The sequence below is a fragment of the Nycticebus coucang genome, chromosome 11 (genome assembly GCF_027406575.1).
Source record: "Nycticebus coucang isolate mNycCou1 chromosome 11, mNycCou1.pri, whole genome shotgun sequence".
Lineage (NCBI taxonomy): Eukaryota > Metazoa > Chordata > Mammalia > Primates > Lorisidae > Nycticebus > Nycticebus coucang.
Genome location: NC_069790.1, coordinates 92,555,565 through 92,580,632, shown reverse-complemented (window position 1 = coordinate 92,580,632; position 25,068 = coordinate 92,555,565). Strand labels below are relative to the sequence as shown.

Below are 25,068 nucleotides of genomic sequence, written 5' to 3'. Positions count from 1 at the left end.
CACTTTATCTGAAGTTCCCTACCTCCCTTGTTAGTTAGTCTACAAACACTGTCCTTTGAAAAGTCCCATATGAAGGAGTTTGTTTATCTTTCCTGGAGTCTTTCCTCAATCTAAATATAATACGGATATTATTTGTTTTTACAAATTAAATGTACATTCAAAGCACAGTTTAGTCTGTGCCAAAACCAAATAAAAATGTCTAATTTCTGAAAAAATAAAGTCTTTTCTGTTTTAATAATATATAAAAAGAACAATGACTTAAAATAAATTACTCATTAAATTTTCAATGTTGTGCCTTTCTTTAAAAATGAAAGTAAAAAAGCACATTTAATAAAACAGTTCAGAGAAAGTGTCTTCAAAGTTACATTAAACATTTCTTAGCTTTGGAATATTCAAACAGCCAATCTGGTTTCTATGAAACTGAAAAAGATCAAACAGAAAGAAGGCGCAGTGCTAGGGATTTCAGCAAACATCTGGTTGCCATTTTCAATTGGAAGAACTAAACCACTTAAGGAAGCAGTTTAGTTTCCTTGGAGTAAAAACGAGACACTGGCTTTTTGTTCTCTTTGCACGGGGAAGGGTAAAGAAAACATCAGAATGGAGAGGTCACCCTAAGCTCAACTTTCATAAATACAGTTTTTTCAAAAATTAAAGTAAATTGAACTCAAGTCCTTGTAGTATAAACAACTCAACTGAGTTAAGGTTAAATAAACATTCCTTGAGCTCCAGCATGCCAATTAAAGAGCAAATTCTGTTTGGTCATAAATACATCAGGAAAATAACAATAAAGCTGAGCACACAATTACTGTGTGTCATAATATAATAAAATAGAATGGGGTGGACGTATAAGGTCTTTTGATTCAACTTCCTTTTTTTCTCCCCAGTTTGATTAACTAAAGTACAGAAGCACTTCTGATGCCCTCCGTCCAAAGCCTATTACTTGTATAATAAAAAACGCATGTCAAAGGCGTACTGGGCGAAACACACTGTGCCTTTCAAATGTGCCTTTCCTCTTTTGTCTTCCTGCTAAATGGTCATGGAGCATATTAACCTCAGGAAAGCAGCAGGGCGCTGGTGTGGGGTGGGGGGGGGGGAAGGAAAGAGAAGAGGAGAAATTCTCTAGGCATCCAGTTTGAAGTTATCAGCAGAAGCATCCGCTATAAACACGCCTGCACTACTAACCAAGGAGGGTCCTTCCAAATTCTCTCCAGACATGCTTCCCCACTCCTTCCCGGCTTGCCATTCCACCCAGCCAGACCCGGGCTAAAAGCAAAAACTAAAGAAAAGTACTCCTCATGTTGATAAAACGTACATTTTTGTTTTGCTTTCTTTCATCCGTGTGAATGAGTCTTGTATTGCATCAGAGAACTTACAGATGAAGAAAACTTTGGTGGCCATTTAACTCATTCTCCCCTTCTACATAAAAGACAGCAATCCTTTCAGCAGCACCCCAGACTTGCTTCTGTTCCAACAAAACTTCTTCCCTTTTGAAATGGGCTGTTTCGTAGCTGAACAACTCTGATGGATAAAAATGTCCACTCATAAATTGGTCCTCGTCATCCCTCTACAGTTAGTAAAAATAAATATTGTACTAAAGCATCTCAGAAAAAAATTTTGTCAACTACTTGAAGGTCTCTCAGAAACTTTCTTTACAATTGAATAACCTATTTTCTCAATCCTGCTGCAAATTCCAATTTCTGCTGCAACTGTAGAAATATCCCTCTTCTAGTATGTATAAATAATTCTGATTCAGTGACAAAATAGACTCTGTATCAGAGTCTTTTGAAGTATGTATTACTTAGTCTCATCTCTGAGAGCAGGTTAAAATCTTTTGAAAAAATATCAATTCTCTATTCTATTCCACCATTCTATGAACTAAAACAATGATTTACTAACTAGCATAAGGAAGAGATGAAAGAGAATAATTCGATGATGTCTTTTCCTTTTTCTTTGGAGAAGTATATGTTATAAAAATCCTAGGTCACAAGATATATTTTTTCCAAAGGAAGGTATGGGGAGACCATATGAGTGACTATTTCACATTATGCTAAGAAAAATAACTAGAAAATCTAACACAGAGGATGCAAATGAGAACTCACTGATACAATGGAGCTCTGGATTTTTTTCTCCTTATCGTTTTCTATGTTCAAAGCAGCCAAAGTTATATGCTTACTTTTATGTTTTTTTTGCTGGAGACTATCCTTAGGTATAGTCTTACCTTGCTTTATGGAATATTAAACCTTCCGTGAATCAGTTACCACCTCTCAGCAGAAGACCCACAGGTCTGGGTCTCCTGTCCTCTCTGCTTACTTGAGTTTCTGCTGAATACATCCCTATGAAAAGTTCACAGCACCTAAAGAACTACACTCATCTTCCAAACCAACAAACAGGCTGAGGAACACTGCTGAATGTGAGAGGACAGCCTTGGAATCAAAAGAGTAGAATTCTGAAAAAAAGGACACTGTTTTTTTTTCCCCCCAGCAGTCTCAAATCATTCAATGTACACAGTATCAGCCTACAATGTACACAGTACTACTCTATTTATGATTGCATTAACTTTGTTAGAGGAGTAGATTTGAGTATAGGTAGAATATCAGTGTTCCTCTAAAATTATACAAAAATCAAAGTTTCATAAATTAATTTTTATTTATTTATGAGGCTCAAATATATTGATGCACTGTTTTATCTTCATTTATTCATGCATTCAATAAATATTTATCACATGCCCCTACTTGGAGAGTAAGTTTATATGTGATGAAGAGAAAAGACATGGCCCCTGATCTTAAGGAGCTTACTGATATTTTTGGTCTGAGGTTTTTCTAAAGGAAGAATCCAGAAGATTCTGGATTCAACTTATGTGGCCAAGTTTCAGGAGGATGTACAATGCAGACCTTTTAATGAGAACATGTCAGTTGAGGGACTCTGAGTTGAAGAACACACATCACATCATTTCATCCAAAATAATACCCAGCAGCAGGACCCTTATACTACTTCACATTCTAAATCCCTTTTTCTACATAGGAAACATTATATTCTTCTTTCTGGAACTGTTTAGCAATAGTAACAACAATATTATATCCCATTTGTGGGATACTTTGTATCATTCTCAAAACAATCAATTTTCAGATATGAAAAGTGAGGCTTTACCCAAGGTCATAATAACCATTAAAGAGTAAAACCAGGGGCTCTAACCCAGGTTCTGTCTTACTTCAAAGCTTATAATTTTTAATCCCTAGGTTCTACTATCCACACCCCTCATCCCAAGAAAGCAATTTTTGTGGTTAAGCTCTTTTTACTAGTAATTTAAATCTCAACTTCCTTATAGCTTCTTTTTAATATAGATAAACTAAAGAAAAACGCAAAATATGTTTCCCATTACAAAGGTTAAGATTGATCTGCAGTAGACGTTTCTTTTCCATACAAACTTTAGAAAAAGCTTTTGGCAAGTAGCCACAATAAATAAACCTTCAAAATTAGACTAAGTCTCCAGTGACACATTGATAGGTTAGACATTTTTAAAAGTGCCAGTGAATGTAAATAGAAGGATAGAAATCTATTAAATTATAAACAAGGAAGTAAATAGGTTTTTCTTTTTTAATATATGTTCCACAACATTAAGTAGTGATCTGTATCTCTCGTTCTATTAATTATATCTTTTAATAGTGTTTCCCAAGAAAACATTCTGGTAAATTACAGTGTCCTTATTAGGAGAGAAAAAGCTCTGAAGCAGCATCATTTCAAATACCATTCTCTGGGACACAATATATCAAGTTTACTATCAATGCAAATACCAATAAATAGTATTTATCGTGGTATTAACTCTAACCCTTCATAGAAATGTCTTCAGTATAACGTACTGTAATATTACACATTTGCTTCATATTGTAAAGTTGCTATATGAACCAAGACAGCCACTCAATTTGCGATACAAATATTGCTCTGACCTTTGACCCATTGCATAAACTTAATACTCCTTTATTGTTTCAAATATACCAGCAGTCTCCAACCTTTTAACACTGGGGACTGGTTTCTTGGAAGACAATTTTCCATTACTGGAGATGGGGGGGCAGGGTGTGGGGATAATTCGATCACATTATGTTTATTATGCACTTTATTGCTATCATTACATTGTAATAACATAATGAAATAATTATACCCCTCACCATAGTGGAGAATCAGTGGGAGCCCTGAGCTTGTTCTTCTACAACTAGACAATCCCAGCACCAGCATCACCACTTCAGCTCCAGCTCAGATAATCAGGTGTCAGATCCTCACAAGGAGCGCACCGCCTAGATCCCTCGCAGGTGCAGTTTCCAGCAGGGCGCCGGCTCTGGAGATCACGTAACGTCGCTGCTGATCTCACAGGGGGCGCAGCGCAGAAGGTGGATGCGAATGATGGAGAGCCGCTGCAAATACGCCTTGGGCTTCGCTCACCTCCTGCTTTGTGGTCCCAGTTCCTGATGGGCCACAGAATGTGGGGTTGGGGACCGCACCGATATACTGCTTAAAGGGAGGAACCATAATGGTCCTTTCTTCCTGAGAAAAAAACATTGTATTTTTTTCTCTTGTTCTAGGTGCTTGGAGGTTCCCAGTCAAACTAAGCCTGAATTATGTTAGCTAAGAGGAATATCCAGTTTTTGCCCGAATTTTACAGAGTAGAATTTCTGTAATTTGACCACCCAAGGGACTGTAACAAACTAGCAACATACGGAGGTGGTCGATGTAAGGAACTAGGCCTACTGTGCTGATGGTACATCTGGTCCATGTCTGGTCCATGAAGATTAGATCAGCTTAAGGAGGTGGTCGGTTATAGAGGTTCCACTGTATTTCCATTTTAGTTATTTTGTTACCATATGTTGTATTGCAAACATATGGTACAAATCCTTTTTGAATGAAGTTTGGTACAAGTTAAAAAATGAAATATTCCAGACCTAGAATTTAATCTTCAGCTTGGCATGGAACTGAGTTACTAGAATTAGTCTAGATACAAGGATCAACAAATTTTTTTCAATAAAGGGCCTACTAATAAAATTTTTAGTCTTTAAATGCTATACAATCTCTGTTGCAACAAATTCTGCCTTTCTAGAACAAAAGCAGCCGAAGGCCATACAAAAACAAAAGAGTGTGGCTATGTTCCAATAAAACTTTATTTACAAAAACAGGCAGTGAGCTAAACTTGGCCCAGTGGCTACAGTTTGCTGGGTCCTAGGAATAAAATCACTATGGTCTTTTACTTTTTGTATTTCTTCAAAAACTTTCTATGTAAAACCTCCATGCTACAAAAAAAAAAAAAGTGCAATTTGAAACTATAAGTGTGACTCCAATTCTGTAACATTCATTTTAAGTTTGTTTGTTTTTCACACAAATTAAAATACATAAAATTTTGCAAATGTAAGATGAAACTGACAGAAAATTGCCAAATATGCACTGCTGTTCAATTATACATAAATAATTCTTATCTAATGACAAAGATCTACTCAGAGTCAGAGTCCCTTTGACCACACAGTCTTTGATTTCACCATGAATGTAGGTTAAAACTTTTGGAAAATATTTATTCTCCTTTCAGTTGCCACGATTGAAGTACTGATTTTCTGAATATCACATACATGATAGGAAAGAAAATTTGGATGGTGCTTCTCTCTTTTCCTTTAGAGAATTATATGTTATCACAAACACAGAGACATAAAATATATTTTTCCAAAACAAGGGATTGGAGCACCATAAAAGTGTATGTTTTCATTCTGCTACATGTTTTAGGCCTAAGTCTGTAAATACACTTGTCTCATACTGTTCTCGAAGTCAATATAAAGATGAAATGCCAGTTATAAATGCCTACACAGTTAAATCATAAATAGTGCAAGCAGAGTTTTGCAGCATTTTATTCCCCATATTAACTCTAAAAATTGCTACTCTATGAATCAAAACTATATCCCTTGGAACAGTCTTTCCCAAACTGTGTAATACCTAAGAATTGCTTGTGTCTATTTTTAACATATAAAATTCTAGACCTCATTCCCAGGCTATTGGATGACAGAAAGGAGACGACTTTGATTCCTGCCAGAACTGTGATGAGGCTGGACAAAGTGATTAAAACCACATACTACTCTGAAATAAATATTATTACGGCCTTTAACAGATAAGAGAACTAGGGCTCAGAAAACATAACTTGCTTAAGCGCCTATGTTCATAGCCCTGTGGTCTTTCCCAGAAGAGCCATCAACTTCTACTATGTCACTAGAATGGAATTAATGGAGTGGGAGGAGACATAACACCCATGTTCTAATTTAGGACTTGAGATTGCTTGCTTTCACTTTTAATAAATGGTTAATTAATTGGCATCAGGAAAATTCAATGAAAAACAAAGCCCAAAAATTGCTCTACCGGTATAGGTTATCTTTAAGAGTTGAATGTTGTTTGTCTGATCTATGCATCTTTTAATTTTTCTAATTTTTATCCTTTTCTGCCCTCAAATAGTTAAAAAAGAAAAAAAGTGTTTCTAAGATGGAAGTATGCCACAAAAAGAGGAAAACAGAAGAATTTGTGGCTATGTTAAGAAAGGAGAGGAAATCAGGTGAAATGGACAGGCAGAATAGGGAAAATGTATTTCATATGTATAGCCCTCTGACCAAGAATACAATTTATCAATGTGTCAAATCTGTACCTAGGTGTTCAGTAACATTTGTGGGAGTATGTATTTTGTTTCTAATGTAATGTTTTCAAACGACAGGTTAGTAAATAACTAATAATGGTAAAATGTAAGTTGCAATGACAAAATGAAGTAGGTCTCCCAGATCATCTTGAATTATTGCCCCTCCCCAACACCTCTCAACTTGGGAAGTTGAAGTTTAAATGTGCCATTATAGTTTCATATTCTGTGCTGGCTGATACTCACGCAGTAAAATAGCCATGAGGTGAATATGTGAAGCTAAACTAAACAAATTCTATAAGAATCACAACACTAGAAAAAAAAATTCATAAGCAAGTACTTCAGTTCAGATGTCATTTGTAGGTTAAATTTGCAGCCATAGCACATAAGCTGAAATTAAAAGTGGCTTTTTTATATGATAAATAATTAGGAAAATGTTAGATTTACAGTTACAACTTTTTTTTATTTCAAATATTCGGAGCATATTGTACTCACGGCGAAAACAACAAAATCAAATGAAAAACCAAAAATCAATTTTTCATAGTCAGGAAATTGTTAAGCTTTCTCGAAGCCTATCCAGGAATAATACATTATTACACAGAATAAAAGAAAAGAATGCCAAGACAGAGTTATGAAGTTGAGGTTTTAAAAGCTGTGGGAATGTGAGGAAAAAGAACTAAATTAGTATTTACTTGGACAAATTCCGGTGACACCATATAGTTATCTTGTGCCACTTGGTCCAGCAGCTCCTCTGGCTGCTGGATTCTATTGCCTTCAGGTTGTCCTCACACATCTTTAGTATTTGGAAGCTGCAGAGTAATTCCTCCTTTTCTTGTAGAACTGACCCAAGGATATCAAGGGAGAGAGGAGATACAATCCATACGCTTTGAGCTGGATAAGATTGAAAACTGACGGTGATTCATGTTGAAATGTACACATAATCAGTGTTGTGCCCTTAGAAAGTCAGTAGCAGCACCAAGGGGGTGGGAGAATTTAGGAATTTTAGAAAATAGTGGCACATGGGCCACTTAGCACCACTCTGGGACCAGGGCTCAGACAGCAGCATGCAGTGGCTATAGAATCAGGGATGGTAGGAAATATTCTATGGGATGAGAAAGCGACCAGACACTTTATATCTTACCTTGAAACTAAAAACTATTCTATGAAATAGGTTTCTGAGTAACATTTAAGAGTGTTCCAGAACTTTCTACTGGTCCCTTCATATAGCTAACACCAACAAAATTAAAAGGTTTGCAAAGTTTGTCTTCAGCTCTCCATAATATTCCAGAACTTTCCTTGGCCCTATTATTTTTCTTATTGGTTTCCAGAAGCCTAGAGGACAGGAATGAGTAAATGGCATAACAGACGCCTGCCTTCATGGCCCAGACTGCATATTTTAAGACCTTCATTATTCTCATCAAAGCAGATCTTCCTGGGCTCTGTTCTCTTAGAGCTTTGCTAAGGAAGTAGCTTACAATTTCAATGCCAATGTGATAAAAGGTGATCATGGCCAAATTACCCCACAAGCCTTTTCAGAAACATCTTCCCAACTTGCCTTCATTCACCAGCACAAACCAGCCAGGGGACATGTAACTGAAGAAATGCTATAATGATGGTTAGATTGTTTTGAAAACTATAGTGGCACTGAAATCTGACTCTTCTCCCCAAAGCAAACCATGGCTGAGAGCAGCAGTTACATTCAAATTAATTCTCCCCATCCTCTTTTAATAAATAGAAAAATAGATATATTGTATAACCATGAAGAGAAAAGTCTGATTTGCTTGCACTGAGTGAGTGTTCTACATCATTGTACCTCTCATAATGATAGATCGAGGCAGGACAACGGACCAGAAAAAGAGAATGTGGTTGCAAAAGGCAGAGCAGAGAAAGCGAGTGTTAATGTTGGAACACAGGTGTCACCAACCTGTACTTGCCTCAGATGTCAGATCCACAGTGAGTCACTTTACCCCTGGAAGCCTCAGTTTCCTCTTCTGGAATCTGGATTTTGGGGGAAATCACTATTGTTTAAGCTTAGGGTACTCAGCTGGCTACCGTGAGGGTTGAATGTAGTCCTCAGCACAGAATATTACATGGAATCTGCCACCTGGTTAGTTGCTCAAGAGATGTCAATTCTTATTGCCCTTTTGACCCTCATCATCTACTCAACTTTATTTCCAAATAACTTGTTTAAAAACTCAGCTCTTATTTTCCTCTTCAAATGATAGAAATAAAAGTACGTGACAAGTAATGGTAGGCATGATAAATACCCAGGCTTCTTTCATCTTTAGAGCCAACCTGTGAATCACATTTAAGCTGGTTTCTGGAAACAATTTCAGGACATTCTACTAGCAGTCAGATGAAATGGCAATTTTCTTAAAATATGGAGCCGTTTGGTTTGGGGCAGAACATGTATTCAGGCTCATAAACATAAACATTTTTTATGTAGCGTTTAGCCATGAACTATGCAACTTCAAATTGCTACAAAAATATAAACAAAATAATTTCAGGAATAAAGAGATAAAGCTCAAGAAAAATTGAGAAGAAGTAAAAAAAAAAAAAAAGGAGTGGAGTTTTCTAGGATGTGAGGAAAAAAATGGGTTTTGTAAATTCTTTTAGGGGAGACAGTAGTAAATACTGGAAATAGTTTAACATTATATGTCAAATGACTTTGGTATTTACTTCTATCATTCTGACCTTGTTCAAGCAGCCCCAGCCCAACTCCAGCATCCAGCCTTTCTTCAGCAATGACAACCATATAGCCATGTCCCCTGAGAATGCGCTGGTAGAGCTGAAGGTCTGTTTTGTTGTTCGAAGGCCTGTAGAGTACAGCTCTTCGGCCGTCCCCGCCAAAGTGTGTCTCCATTGCTTCTTGGATCTGAGAAAAGAAAGAAGGCATAAAGATTCAACATGAAAAATAGTACTTTTCCCGTGAAGGAAATCATTAATGCAAATCGAGGGCCAATCAGAAATTTAGTCTTTAAGTTTATATCTAGAAATGAAAGAGTCTCCAAAAGGCTGGCGAGGACAAAGATGACCTCATATGCAAGAACTGAAGGAGAATTGAATTGTGCTTACTATTACAGAAAGATGAACATTTTAGGCCATTTAAATATAGAGCTCCTTGGAGGAATACTGCTGCACAGAAATACAGAGCTCAGTTCTACCTGGAAATATAAATTAATAGCCATGCCTTTCATCTGCATTGTGCTTTTATAAAGTAGTTCCAACTGCATTATTTTTTAACAGCTCTTTTATATAAACACAGGAGGGGAAACAGACACAGAGAGGGTGGGTAGGCTTTGTGTGAGAAGGACATGGTTGGGAAAGGGTAGACAGGAAAAACAATCTTGAAGCTCTTTGGAGAGATGCAATGCTTCAGTTTCTGTCCATTAGGACTTCTCAAAACTTGAATGAGGCAGGATCAGTGAGAAAAGGAGTATTACTGAAGTCTTACAATTCTAGTTTATTATAATTCTAATAGTTTATTGCTCTCCCATGTAAATATTCCTCTTTCTCACAATAGTGACTGAAATTCCATTAGCAAAAGGAATTTTTGAATTGACTTGTAGAAAGAAGGCTGAAATTTAAATTCATTATGAGGCTTAATGGAAGATACTGTGTTTTGTTTTTTTTTTTGAAAACTTGAGATTAAATTCTGATAAAGTTAAGATACTTCCTATCACTAGGAGCGATGAGCTTGGATGGTGGTCAGAGCAAAAGAGGGAAGAGGTTGAAGAAGAAGAGCCAGAAGAGGTGGTGGGAGATGAGGCAAAACTGGTAAATAACAACAACAACAAAATTAGGGATTCACATTACTTTTAAAGACATCGCTCAATCAACCTGTCAATTTTATGAATCTAAAATGCAGTATCTCTCCTATTGTGAATACCATGTTTTTGTTCAGTACTTAAATGCTGTAACTACTGCCCTTACTGATTGAATGAATTCTATATCTTTATAAGGAACACAAGGCTATTCAAACTTAGACCCTGCCCTCCTCCTCTGGTCACTTCTAACTCTTAATCATCTCCATTCCTGACCTCCAACCTGCTCCTTTATACACCATCATGCCTTCTACTTGCAATCCCTACCTCTCTCTCTTTGTTCATCCATCAAACTCCCCATCATTCCTCAATATTTAAGCATTATTCCTTCTGGAGGTTTTATTTGAAATACTACTTCCATTAGCATTCATGCCAGCCCTACTTAACAGTCAGGCCTAATTGTTCATATACCTCCATGTCTATCTCAGTACCTGGGTACACATGGTAAATGCTTAACAAATAAATATACTCAGTAAATTAATAAATCATAGTGGTCAATCAAAATCTCTGAAGATTTATGTATGGAAAAAAAAAAGAAGAAACAGACGGAGGCGGAGCAAGATGGCAGCCGAGTAACAGCTTTCTTGCATCTGGGCACCGTGAGTCTGGGGAGATAGAACTCCAGACATCTCTGGCTGGTGGGATCTGCCTATAATCACCCCTGGCGGATACAGGGAGTCAGCGAGAGACTTCTGGACCCCAAGAGGAGGACTAAAACAGTGGAAAACCGGCAAGTGGTCACGTGTGTTCAATCGGTCTAAACCTGCCCGCAACTTCCACAGGCACGAGAACTTAAAGAGTAAGAGGAAGTGAAAGGAAAATTAGGGCAAGGAAACAGATAAAAGAAACCACTCATGAGGAAGAATCAGCAGAAAACTCCAGGCAACATGAAGAACCAGTCCAGAACAACCCCGCCAAGGGACCATGAGGTAGCTGCTGCAGAGGATTCCACCTATACAGAAATGTTAGGAATGACAGAAAGGGAATTTAGAATACACATGTTGAAAACAATGAAAGAAATGATGGAAACAATGAAGAAAACTGCTAATAAAGTGGAAAATAACCAAAAGGAAATCCAAAAACAGAATCAAATAAGAGATGAATGATATGAAGAATATAAAAAGGATATAGCAGAGCTGAAGGAACTGAAACAGTCAATTAGGGAACTTAAAGATGCAATGGAAAGTATCAGCAACAGGTTAGACCATGCAGAAGAAAGAATTTCAGAGGTAGAAGACAAAGTTCTTGAGATAACTCAGATAGTAAAAGAGGCAGAAAAGAAGAGAGACAAAGCAGAACGTTCACTGTCAGAATTATGGGACTTTATGAAGTGTTGCAACATACCAGTTATAGGAATTCCAGAAGGGGAAGAAGAATGCCCCAGAGGAATGGAAGCCATACTAGAGAATATTATAAAAGAAAATTTCCCAAATATCACCAAAGATTCTGACACACTGCTTTCAGAGGGATATCGGACCCCAGGTCACCTCAACTCTAACCGAGCTTCTCCAAGACACATTGTGATGAACCTGTCCAAAGTCAAGACAAAAGAAAAGATTCTGCTAGCTGCCAGGAGTAAGCGCCAGTTGACCTACAGGGGCAAATCCATCAGAGTGACCGCAGACTTCTCTAATGAAACTTTCCAAGCAAAAAGACAATGGTCATCTACCTTTAATCTACTTAAACAGAACAATTTCCAGCCCAGAATTCTGTACCCTGCTAAGCTAAGCTTCAAAATTGACAGAGAAATCAAATCATTTACAGATATACAAACATTGAGGAAATTCACCACAACAAGACCAGCTCTACAGGAAATACTTCAACCTGTTCTGCACACTGATCACCACAATGGATCAGCAGCAAAGTAAGAACTCAGAAATTAAAGGAAAGAACCTAACCTCCACACTGATGCAAAAGATAAAACTAAGCAATGGACTCTCACAAAATAAGACGAATACATTACTACCACTCTTATCAATTATCTCAATAAATGTTAATGGCTTGAATTCCCCACTGAAGAGACACAGATTGGCTGACTGTATTAAAAAACACAAGCCATCCATTTGCTGTCTGCAAGAAACACACCTGGCTTCAAAAGACAAATTAAAGCTCCAAGTCAAGGGTTGGAAGACAATTTTTCAGGCAAATGGAATTCAGAAGAAAAGAGGAGTTGCAATCTTATTTTCAGATACATGTGGATTTAAAGCAACTAAAGTCAAAAAAGACAAAGATGGTCACTTTATATTGGTCAAGGGAAAAATACAACAAGAAGACATTTCAATTCTAAATATTTATGCACCCAATTTAAATGCTCCCAGATTCTTGAAACAGACCTTACTCAGTCTGAGCAATATGATATCTGATAATACCATAACAACAGGGGAATTTAACACTCCTCTTACAGAGCTGGACAGATCCTCTAAACAGAAATTAAACAAAGATATAAGAGATTTAAATGAGACCCTAGAACAACTGTGCTTGACAGACACATATAGAACACTCCACCCCAAAGATAAAGAATATACATTCTTCTCATCACCCCATGGAACATTCTCCAAAATTGATCATATCCTGGGACACAAAACAAATATCAACAGAATCAAAAGAATTGAAATTTTACCTTATATCTTCTCAGACCATAAGGCACTAAAGGTGGAACTCAACTCTAACAAAAATGCTCGACCCCACCCAAAGGCATGGAAATTAAACAATCTTCTGTTGAATAACAGATGGGTGCAGGAGGAAATAAAACAGGAAATCATTAACTTCCTTGAGCATAACAACAATGAAGACACAAGCTACCAAAACCTGTGGGATACTGCAAAAGCAGTTTTGAGAGGAAAATTCATCGCTTTAGATGCCTACATTCGAAAAACAGAAAGAGAGCACATCAACAATCTCACAAGAGATCCTGTGGAATTGGAAAAAGAAGAACAATCTAAGCCTAAACTCAGTAGAAGAAAAGAAATATCCAAAATTAAATCAGAGATCAATGAAATTAAAAACAAAAGAATCATTCAGAAAATTAATGAAACAAGGAGTTGGTTTTTGAAAAAATAAATAAAATAGATAAACCATTGGCCAGACTAACAAGGAATAGAAAAGTAAAATCTCTAGTAACCTCAATCAGAAATGATAAAGGGGAAATAACAACTGATCCCACAGAGATACAAGAGATCATCTCTGAATACTACCAGAAACTCTATGCCCAGAAATTTGACAGTGTGAAGGAAATGCATCAATATTTGGAATCACACCCTCTCCCTAGACTCAGCCAGGAAGAAATAGAGCTCCTGAACAGACCAATTTCAAGCACCGAGATCAAAGAAACAATAAAAAATCTTCCAAACAAAAATGCCCTGGTCCAGATGGATTCACATCAGAATGATCTATCAAACCTTCAAGGAAGAGCTTATTCCTGTACTGCAGAAAGTATTCCAAAAAATTGAGGAAGAAGGAATCTTCCCCAACACATTCTATGAAGCAAACATCACCCTGATACCAAAACCAGGAAAAGACCCAAACAAAAAGGAGAACTTCAGACCAATCTCACTCATGAATATAGATGCAAAAATTCTCAACAAAATCCTAGCCAATAGATTACAGCTTATCATCAAAAAAGTCATTCATCATGATCAACTAGGCTTCATCCCAGGGATGCAAGACTGGTTTAACATACGCAAGTCCATAAACGTTATCCACCATATTAACAGAGGCAAAAATAAAGATCACATGATCCTCTCAATAGAAGCAGAAAAAGCATTTGATAAAATCCAGCATCCTTTTCTAATTAGAACACTGAAGAGTATAGGCATAGGTGGCACATTTCTAAACTGATTGAAGCTATCTATGACAAACCCACAGGCAATATTTTACTGAATGGAGTAAAACTTAAAGCTTTTCCTCTTAGAACTGGAACCAGACAAGGTTGTCCTCTGTCACCTTTACTATTCAACATAGTGCTGGAAGTTCTAGCCAATACAATTAGGCAAGGTAAGGAAATAAAGGGAATCCAAATGGGAGCAGAGGAGGTCAAACTCTCCCTCTTTGCTGACAACATGATCTTCTACTTAGAGAACCCCAAAGACTCAACCACAAGACTCCTAGAAGTCATCAAAAAATACAGTAATGTTTCAGGATATAAAATCAACGTCCACAAGTCAGTAGCCTTTGTGTACACCAATAACAGTCAAGATGAGAAGCTAATTAAGAACTCAACTCCTTTCACCATAGTCTCAAAGAAAATGAAATACCTAGGAATATACCTAACGAAGGAGGTGAAGGACCTCTATAAAGAAAACTATGAAATCCTCAGAAAGGAAATAGCAGAGGATATTAACAAATGGAAGAACATACCATGCTCATGGATGGGAAGAATCAACATTGTTAAAATGTCTATACTTCCCAAAGCAATCTACCTATTCAATGCCATTCCTATCAAAATACCAACATCGTACTTTCAAGATTTGGAAAAAATGATTCTGCGTTTTGTATGGAACCGGAAAAAACCCCGTATAGCTAAGGCAGTTCTTAGTAACAAAAATAAAGCTGGGGGCATCAGCATACCAGATTTTAGTCTGTACTACAAAGCCATAGTGGTCAAGACAGCATGGTTCTGGCAGAAAAACAGAGACATAGACACTTGGAATCGAATTGAAAACCAAGAAATGAAACTAACATCTTACAACCACCTAATCTTCGATAAACCAAACAAGAACATACCTTGGGGGAAAGACTCCCTATTCAATAAATGGTGTTGGGAGAACTGGATGTCTACATGTAAAAGACTGAAACTGGACCGACACCTTTCCCCACTCACGAAAATTGATTCAAGATGGATAAAGGACTTAAATTTAAGGCATGAAACAATAAAAATCCTCCAAGAAAGCATAGGAAAAACACTGGAAGATATTGGCCTGGGGAAAGACTTCATGAAGAAGACTGCCATGGCAATTGCAACAACAACAAAAATAAACAAATGGGACTTCATTAAACTGAAAAGCTTCTGTACAGCTAAGGAGACAATAACCAAAGCAAAGAACAACCTACACAATGGGAAAGGATATTTGCATATTTTCAATCAGACAAAAGCTTGATAACTAGGATCTATAGAGAACTCAAATTAATCCACATGAAAAAAGCCAACAATCCCATATATCAATGGGCAAGAGACATGAATAGAACTTTCTCTAAAGATGACAGACGAATGGCTAACAAACACATGAAAAAATGTTCATCATCTCTATATATTAGAGAAATGCAAATCAAAACATCCCTGAGATATCATCTAACCCCAGTGAGAATGGCCCACATCACAAAATCTCAAAACTGCAGATGCTGGCGTGGATGTGGAGAGAAGGGAACATTTTTACACTGCTGGTGGGACTGCAAACTAGTACAACCTTTTTGGAAGGAAGTATGGAGAAACCTCAAAGCACTCAACCTAGACCTCCCATTTGATCCTGCAATCCCATTACTGGGCATCTACTCAGAAGGAAAAAAATCCTTTCATCATAAGGACACTTGTACTAGACTGTTTATTGCAGCTCAATTTACAATCGCCAAAATGTGGAAACAGCCTAAATGCCCACCAACCCAGGAATGGATTAACAAGCTGTGGTATATGTATACCATGGAATACTATTCAGCCATTAAAAAAAATGGAGACTTTACATCCTTCGTATTAACCTGGATGGACGTGGAAGACATTATTCTTAGTAAAGCATCACAAGAATGGAGAAGCATGAATCCTAGTACTCAATTTTGATATGAGGACAATTAATGACAATTAAGGTTATGGGGGGGGAGCAGAAAGAGGGACGGGGGGAGAGGGGTGGGGCCTTGGTGTGTGTCACACTTTATGGGGGCAAGACATGATTGCAAGAGGGACTTTACCTAACAATTGCAATCAGTGTAACCTGGCTTATTGTACCCTCAATGAATCCCCAACAATAAAAAAAAAAAAAAAGAACATATACCTTCAAAACCAAGAAAAAAAAAAAAAAGAAGAAACAGATTTAGATTGAAAACCCTTTGAAGCCAGGGTCCTACCCTGTTTTTGACTTCATATAACACGTTACTATAAACAAAGCCTAGTGTGGTGCAGGAGGGCACAAACTCAAGAGCAAAACTGCTGGGTTCAAATTGCCTGGCTATCAAATCCACCAGCACTATTTGGGTAACCTTGGACAATACCTTCCTCCTGCGACTGCTATGTGAATTAGAGAGTTAATATTTATAAAGTGGTTAGAACCAAGCCTGCCACATAGGACGTACTACATAAGTGCTTTTTAAATAATAATATATCATAAAGAGCAATCATAAAGAGTCAGGAAAATTGTTTCTGAATTTGAGCTCTGCCTAACACATGTTATCATAGGTGCTTACTACATGTTCATTAATATAAGAGAGAGGAATAGAACACCAGCTAATAACACTTTCTATATGTGATACTTTGGGAGAACATGATTGAGTAGATCTTTCCCCTTGTGAAAGGATATTGCATTTTTATTGATGAGAAAACTGTTTAAGCTCAAGAGTTTAATTCCAGATTGAGACATAATTCCCCCCAGAGGTTGTAATTGTTGGTAATGATAAACTTATAAGGAGTGTTTGGACACGGGGATTAGAGGAAGCTGAGTAGCCTGTAGAAGGCCAAAGTAAACAAACAGGCATCCAGGTGAAAGGAGAAGACAGATGCTTCCAAATATATCAGTGTCATGCAAGCAAAACACACCGTACCCAGAATTCCCACCTCACATTATTTTCTTTGTAATCATGGGATGTTTCTATCTATCATAGCTGGCTCAAGTTCAGCAGGGATTTCACATGAGGAGAGTATATTTTTAAACTATAAGTAATTTTTATTTTGAAATTATCACCTCACCCTTTCCCCCAATGAAGATGAGATTAAGCAAGAGTCGCGTTACTTTTACCAGTATACTTTATATGAAGCATATTTTTAAACAAAGTATAATTACTGGCCACATTTTCTAGTAACCTTCCAATAACTTGATCTAAAATGTTAACACTCATCTCAGACTGTGGAGAGTACATGGGAAATGAGCTGGTTGGTAGAATTATGTTAGATTATCCTGTGATACAGACTGCTGCTGTCCCTGTAATATTTATAACACACTGTATCAGCATGGCTCAATCCCAAAAGACCAGAACAGCTTTAGCCAGTCTGACAACAGGTGCATACACTGTGTATGTGAAATGAAAACTATAAGAATGATCATGTCAATCCCACCAGCAAGTTCAGAATTATCAAATGCCAATAGCAGCACTGTTGGGAATAAGAGCTCCTGATCACTTCTATGGTTTCTAGGATAATATTTTCAGTGAAGGACATTTAACTTGGCCACCACTACAATTTAAGACTTATAATCCTGCTGACCAGAATGGGGAAAAGAATGAGTGTTACTGGATATTAATACTATGAACTCTGAATCACTTACCTCTTTCCTCTTGAGAGATATACAAAATGTTTCCTCAGAAATCACTTTGCAAGACTGCCCGACAGTTGTTTTATAACTGGGTACTTATTATTTTTATTGGAAAAACATCAAAATCTGAAATCTTGATACCAACTCAGACAAAGTAAAGGATAAAATGTTATAATACCTGGGAGCATTTGATGAAGCAATGTAGAGTGAAGGATTGAGAATCAAAAATCTGGAATTGAATTCTAGCTTTGTCACTTGCTTGCTTCATCCATTGGGGCAAATTATTTAATCTATCCATATCATATTTCTCATATATATAGTTGAAATTAAAAATCCTGCCTCATGAGGTCATATTGGGAATTAAATAAATTTTCAATATGAAATTGTTCAACAGTGTCCACCCCAATAAATGATGTTATGTATATATGAATAAAATTGAATTATGTTAAATTTTAATATATTATATAATTACATACATATTTATGTAATATATTAAATTGTAACTCTATATTCATATTAGGAATTCTATAAGCTTTTCAAATAATATGGTTTGATCTCTGCAATAAAAAGCATGCTTGCAATAAAATATGCTTCTATATTTACCTGATGTATGTTCCTAGTAGGACTCATCATTTAATGCACAAATACAATTCATTTACTTATTATGTTTATTGTCTATCTCTTAACACCAGAATATAAGCTAAATGAAAACATATATTTTTGTCTGTTTTGTTTGCTTTTGTTTTCCCAGACTAAAAATAGTACTTGGCATATAGGAAGTACATAATAACTATTCTTTAAATGAATGAATGAATGTAAACATCTTTTTCTTCAATACGTAAAGAGTCCTCGTTATAAATACTACCATGGAAGATTGGAAATAGAAAGTGGTTAAAATTTGTATTAGGAAATGTATGTCAATAGAATTGTGAGTAGGAACACAAATGCTAAAAATAGTTAAATAATTGAGCTAAATAATGAGTTTACAGTAAAGAAATGAATAAAGAGCTACATTATAAAAAGTACTGTATTTCTCAGTTATTTATACTGTTAAAAAGTCTTCACCAAACTTATCCCGAAACTAGGAAATATAGCTCTTTAAAATATAGTAGGGATAAAAATAAAACTTGTTTTTTTCACATGACAGAAAGACCTTTTTCTGGATTTATGAAAATAGCCCTGCATTTACGACATTTTTTGATGTGTAAAAACAAATCATACAGTAGACTGCAAAGGTGTATCATATAAAGGTGTAAAAGTTAAATTGCCTCCCTGGTCCAGATTTTTGGCATTTTAGAAATACAACAGGGTCTTTCATAGAGAATTATGTTTTAATTTTTTCCCAGAAAGAATAAAATAGATTATTTTTCCCATCAGAAAAATGCACTTATTTTAGGACATGTAAAAAATAAAGTGGAAGTTTCCTAGGGTGCATAACATACACATTTTCTACTTAAAAATCTTATAATTGCAGCGTAGCTTAGGGATCACAAATTCCTGGACATGCAAGCAGAGCCTGGGAAGAATGTGTCTACCTAAATTAAGCTTTGGTGAACTTCTGTTTGCATTTTCCACCTGATTCAACTGAATCTCAAGCCCATGATGGATGGAATGGCCACACATTTCTCACTGAGCATCTTCTGACTGTGTTCCCCAATTGTACCTGGGGCTATCCCAGCCCTCAACATCCAGTGTTCAGCAAGTTTATTTGTGTCTCTATGGAAGTTCTGAACAAATAATACAGAAACAAAGCAATAAGTTTTCAATATCAAATTTGTATCTCCAATCGAGATTTTATGAAATACCACCCACTTAAACAAGCATTGCCAAAACCCATCATCACCTATCCCTCAACCCAATTTTCCCATTGGCATTCTTCACAATTCCTAATTTCATACTTCTGTATTGGTTTAGTATCTTCCTCTCCTTCTGCTTTGTTCCACGAAGGCCTAGATTTGTCTGCTTTGGCCATGACTGCCTATGCAGCTTACGGCCAGGTTCTATATAAGAGAGAATGATGAATGACTGAGCAAACAAACATCTCATGCATAGTATGAGTTCATTATTTGTAAAAGCATGGCATGCCCTTTAATCATTTACTCACTATAAGGTGAAAAAAATCCACTAGAAAATATCAGTGGAGATTTTCAGTACTTCAGTATCTGCATCTCAAATCGTGAAATACCTATGACCTCTTCAACTTAATGCTTCTTTCCTCCATTTCATTTCAACCACCCACTTCAATGGCCATCACTTGGACTATATGGTTCCCAAAACAGCCCCTCCTCTGAAATTGTAAAATGAGATACTTTTTATTCTCTGATCTAACTTTTAAGTATTTTTCTGCTCTTCTCATTCCCCACATGTTAATTCTTCAATCGCTAGTCTTTTCCCAATCCAAACTTTTCACTAGCCACCTTTTCCCCTCATCTTCTCTCTCTGTGGCTCAGATTCCCTGGGCCAACGCTCCAAGCACTCTCTGCCCAATATGCAAATTCTCTTGGACCACTGTCCTTCCATCACATCCTCATAGCAAAATATCAAACATGAACAAGACAGACGGCCTCTGCCTTCACAGTACTAGAAGCCCATCAAGGAGAACAGACATAGTTATAATGGATTATGGTAAGCCAGGTAAATCAGGAGGGATAGGATGCTGGGGGAATGCTGACTTGGGAGAGCCGAGGAGGGTCTCAGTAGACTACCCGTCCTCCACCTGGGTTGGAGTTGCTGACATCCATGGAGGAAAAGTCCCCAATGGACAGATTCTGGCTGGCAAACTCAATTCAGCCTCTGTATCCTGGCTCTTTCTCATTATTTATTTTTTCACTTATTCATCTGCCTACTTAATTTTTTTGAGCATTTTCTATGGGACAGGCATGGTCCTAGCCTCTGGGAATGCAACAGTGAAGAACCTTGCCAAAAATCCTAGCCCGCACTGAGCTTACTGTTTAGCAAGAGAGCAATAAGCAATTAAAGAAACCATACAACATAATTTCCCCTGGAGATAAGGGTTCTCTTCTATTAAAGAATACCCAGGAGATCTTGTAGATGGTGTAGTGCTATCACTGGCCTATATTGTGAGTGTTGTGTATAAAAAAAAAGAGAGAAGAAAGACAATTCTTCAAGGCAGAGAAAAGATAAGAAGAGAAATGAAATCAAGTAGTAGCCTAGAACCATGGATACTTTATATTGTGAGTGACAAATGGACTCAGGCAACAGGAAATAACTAACCAATGATGATAAAAGTGGAGCCAAATGACATTAATTACCATTTTGTTAGGTAGCTATTAGGAAACCTAGGCCTGGTGAGTAGCTGATAATTTAAACGTTAACTCTATGCTGGTCTTTACATTAGGTCCAACTTGGCTGAACTTTGATTTCTTTTCATAAAAGTCATAGGAGGAAGGAGGCAAATGAGGAAAACTGCACTTAGTATAAAAAAGCATGTTTTTCTTATTTTATTTTCTGGCTGGATGGGCATTCCTATAGAGTTCCAGAAGGCCAGACTTTTGTTACCTAAACCACGGTATTTCCTAAGAACGACAAGCAACCTCTCCCATAATGCAGAAAAGAGGTTTTTAAAAAGAATGAAAGCAGTGCCAGTAACCCGAGTGACTAAGCCATACAAGGGAAGCCTTAGACCTTTCCTGGGGCATCTAACCACACAGGGGGAAGCCTTAGACCTCTTCTGGGGCATCTGACCACACAGGGGGAAGCCTTAGACCTCTCCTGGGGCATCTGACCACACGGGGGAAGCCTGGGAAGGGAGAGACCGTGAGGTCTGAGCAGCCAGTTCCGCACTCTGGAGCCTGCTGTCCTGTAGGGAGAGCGACAGGACCCACGCCCGCTGGTCAGCCGTGTAGAGCTCAGACAGGGAAGGTGTAGAGGGTGAGAACACTCCAGGGAAATGTACGGGGAGAAAAGTTGAGGAGGAAGGGTGTGCGGTGAAGACACGGCTGCTGAGGCAGGGAGCTGGGAGCTCAGCACATGCTGAAGAGAGACGGGACAGGAGGAAGAGGGGGCCAGCCCAGGCCAGAAAACATCTAAAGACAAGTGACGCCAAGTCACCTTTGTCCTCAGGGAACACCCCAAATCCTAGTACGTCAGAGATGTACTACGATTCTTACTTATCAGCGAAGACTGAGTGTCACATCTGTAAAACAGGAAGCCCACCACCTGGAGGGAACGCTGGGGGCGCCCAGGTCTCCCCTCCAAACTTCTGAACCACACAGTGTCTTTCCCAAAAAGGTGTACAATACGGAGCTTGTGTAACCGAAAGAAGAAGAGGAGAGAAGAGAATGGAGGAAAAGGAAATTTTGGACAAAAAGAAGAAACCGCAGGCCGCATAGCTTCTCAGGGCTCGGCTCCAGCGAACGCACCGTCCACCGGGCAGGGCCGGGCTCCGCGCGCCTCCTTCCTCCCCAGGCTGGCCTCACACAGAGCAAGAGAAGCGTGGAGGCAGGGAGAAATTAAAAACCAAACCACTAACACGGAACAGCTATTTCTCCTCCAGTGCACGGTCAGGGTCACCAGCTGTGACTTCCCGCCTCCCCATCCTCCTCCCGGTGGTCAGTGGCGACCAGTCTCCACCTCCTAGGAAACGCTCCTCCGTTTTCAACCAGCGTGAAAGGACCTACAGTCCTCCCTTCTCTGCTCCTCCCAGAGTATTCTTTTCCTTGTCTCTAACTGTATTTAAAAGTTACAGAAAGCGTCTCTTTTAGTCTCCTCTGGAGACTTTTCCCCCAACCACTTCCAGACTCCCTTTTTGGAGAGGCTGCCCACACGCACAGCTGTGGGTTGTCAGTTTACTGTGTACGGTGACCTGGCAGACTCCGCAGAGACCCAGCTGACAGATGGAGGTCTCCATCGTTTCTTTCGACATATCTTTAAGATTAAGATAAAGCTTGAAATGAGAAGATGAGGTGGGAATGTGCTTTGCTCTTACTCTAGACTTACTTGATGTCACTGTGTGTTGAAGCAAATAAAAACCACTTCCAAATATCCCCCTTGAGTCTCTTCTCCTTCCCTCTGCCTCGTTCTTTCTCTACAATCTTCCCTCTTCCCTGTTCTTTCTTTCTCAGGCACTCACTCAGAAGAGGAAGAAGTTATTTTCTTTTCATCTTCAAGCCCTGATCTCTCCCTGGGGTTAAAGTAAATGTTCTCCAGCTGCTTCTTTGAGGTCGCTTGTTGCTCTCTGAGTTTGACCACAGTGTCAGCAGTAGTTAAAGGATGTTCATAATGAATTAAATAAAGAATTGACAATCCACAATTATGAAATAACAAACAGAGGACAAGGAAAGACCTTGTTCTTTTGAAAAATGTTAAAATAATAGCAAGTCTCTGTCCTCTGATGCCAAAACAACGAGCTAATTCAGCAATTCAGCCTTAAAATAGTAAGTCCATACAAAGGCAATGTAGCAGAAAGGAAAGAGCACTGGGGCCGTCACAACAATATGAATACCTAACCATCGTGCAATCTACCAAACATTTTCACAGATGCCACAGGCTCTGAATCTGAGCTTGAGGCTTTTCCAGCCACACCTCAATGCCTCTTGAAACCCAAGTTCCCTTCTACTTCCCACCCTGCTCCTTATCATCTGACACTGCTTACGTTCTATTGATGAACTTCACTTTCCTCCTCTGCAAATAAGCACCAACACGTTCCATCTCACTGTTGCTGCTACTACAAAGATCAAAGGAGACCCAGTTTAGACAAAAGCATTAAAAAAATTTTCTTCAGAATTGTATATTAAATAAATATCTCTTTTAAAAATTGTCAGATAAAAGAATATCTTGAAAAATTACAATATTCTAACTAAAAACCTTTCAACTTTAATTGTATGATTTCATAGAGGTTATGTCAAATTACAAGTGGAATATGAAAAGATAGTGTTTATATATGTTAGGGACATTAACACATTTAAAAGTAACCTTTGATAAAAATTCAGGTCAGAGTGAATATGTCAGTACAAAAAAAATATGGGCACTAATACCATATATATAGTAAATGTACTTCTTAGATTTGGTGGTTAGACAAATAAAGGGCCTTTTTTTTTTTTTTTTTGAGACAGAGCCTCAAGCTGTCTCCCTGGGTAGAGTGCCATGGCATCACAGCTCACAGCAACCTCCAACTCCTGGGCTCAAACAATTCTCCTGCCTCCAAAAGCCTCCCAAGTAGCTGGGACTACAGTGCCAGCCACAATGCCCAGCTATTTCTTGGTCGCAGCCATCATTATTGTTTGGCAGGCTTGGGCTGGATTTGAACCCACCAACTCAGGTGTATGTGGCTGGTGCCTTAGCCACTTGAGCCACGGCACTGAGCCAAAAGGGCATTGTTTAATTGCACAACATTTTATACCTGGTTATAATGTTCCATAAGTAAATTCACACTTCAGGATATAAAAATCCCCCTATAAAACATTAAATTCTCTTGTTAAGTCACCACTGTCTAGTTTAAGGGCCTTCCCAGTGTTCACCTACAAATTCCCAAGTTCCTCACTTTCATTCTCCTTTTCAATCTTCATTGTCTTCTCTCCACTCTGTCAACTACACACTGTGCTTCGCATCCTCCCCCTTCCCCTCCTGCCTAGCTTTCAACCTCAGCTGTCCTCCTAGCCCTGCTGCGTCCTCTGCATTTCACCTCTGCACACGCGCAGACCCCAGGGTTCTGCAGTGGGGCGTCATGAGGGAACTTGTGGCAGCTGCCGAGAATATCTTTCTGATTCACAGCAAACGTGCCCTCCTCTGGACAAGGTGTCTGTCTGTCCAGCCTAATGAAACACCTGCTGGATGTAAGGGTAGAATTCAGGCACCGAGTTGGAGATTAAGCAATTGTCCAACTGCTGCCTATCCAGCCACAAGTTCGTACCCACTGGGGAAGGAGGACAGGTTCCTAAGCCCACCTGAAGCATTTAATAGTGTCAGCCTCACACAGATAGCATCTCTGGCTCCTCTATTACCCCTTAGTATTCATATCCATGTAACAAGCAGTTCATCTGGATTTTTTCCAGAAATCCATAGTTCCTTTGGACAGCACAGATGGTTAAGGATGGGTGGCCAACACGCTCCATGCAGGAGGCCCTACAACTCCAAGGCAAAGTCTGCTCCAGTTCTTATTGAATAAAAGGCTGTAGGACGGAGGCATATA

General features: G+C 38.3%; 1 protein-coding gene across 4 annotated transcripts in view; it reads right to left on the bottom strand.

The window, feature by feature from the left end:
- The window catches only part of CPED1 (cadherin like and PC-esterase domain containing 1), a 288,422-nt gene that overhangs the window by 245,812 nt on the left and 17,542 nt on the right, over positions 1 to 25,068 (bottom strand). For all 4 annotated transcript variants that reach the window (XM_053608585.1, XM_053608586.1, XM_053608582.1 and 1 more), the window contains one exon: positions 9,341 to 9,521. In XM_053608585.1, the coding sequence (XP_053464560.1) occupies positions 9,341 to 9,521 (181 nt within the window). The remainder of the gene's footprint in view (positions 1 to 9,340; positions 9,522 to 25,068) is intronic.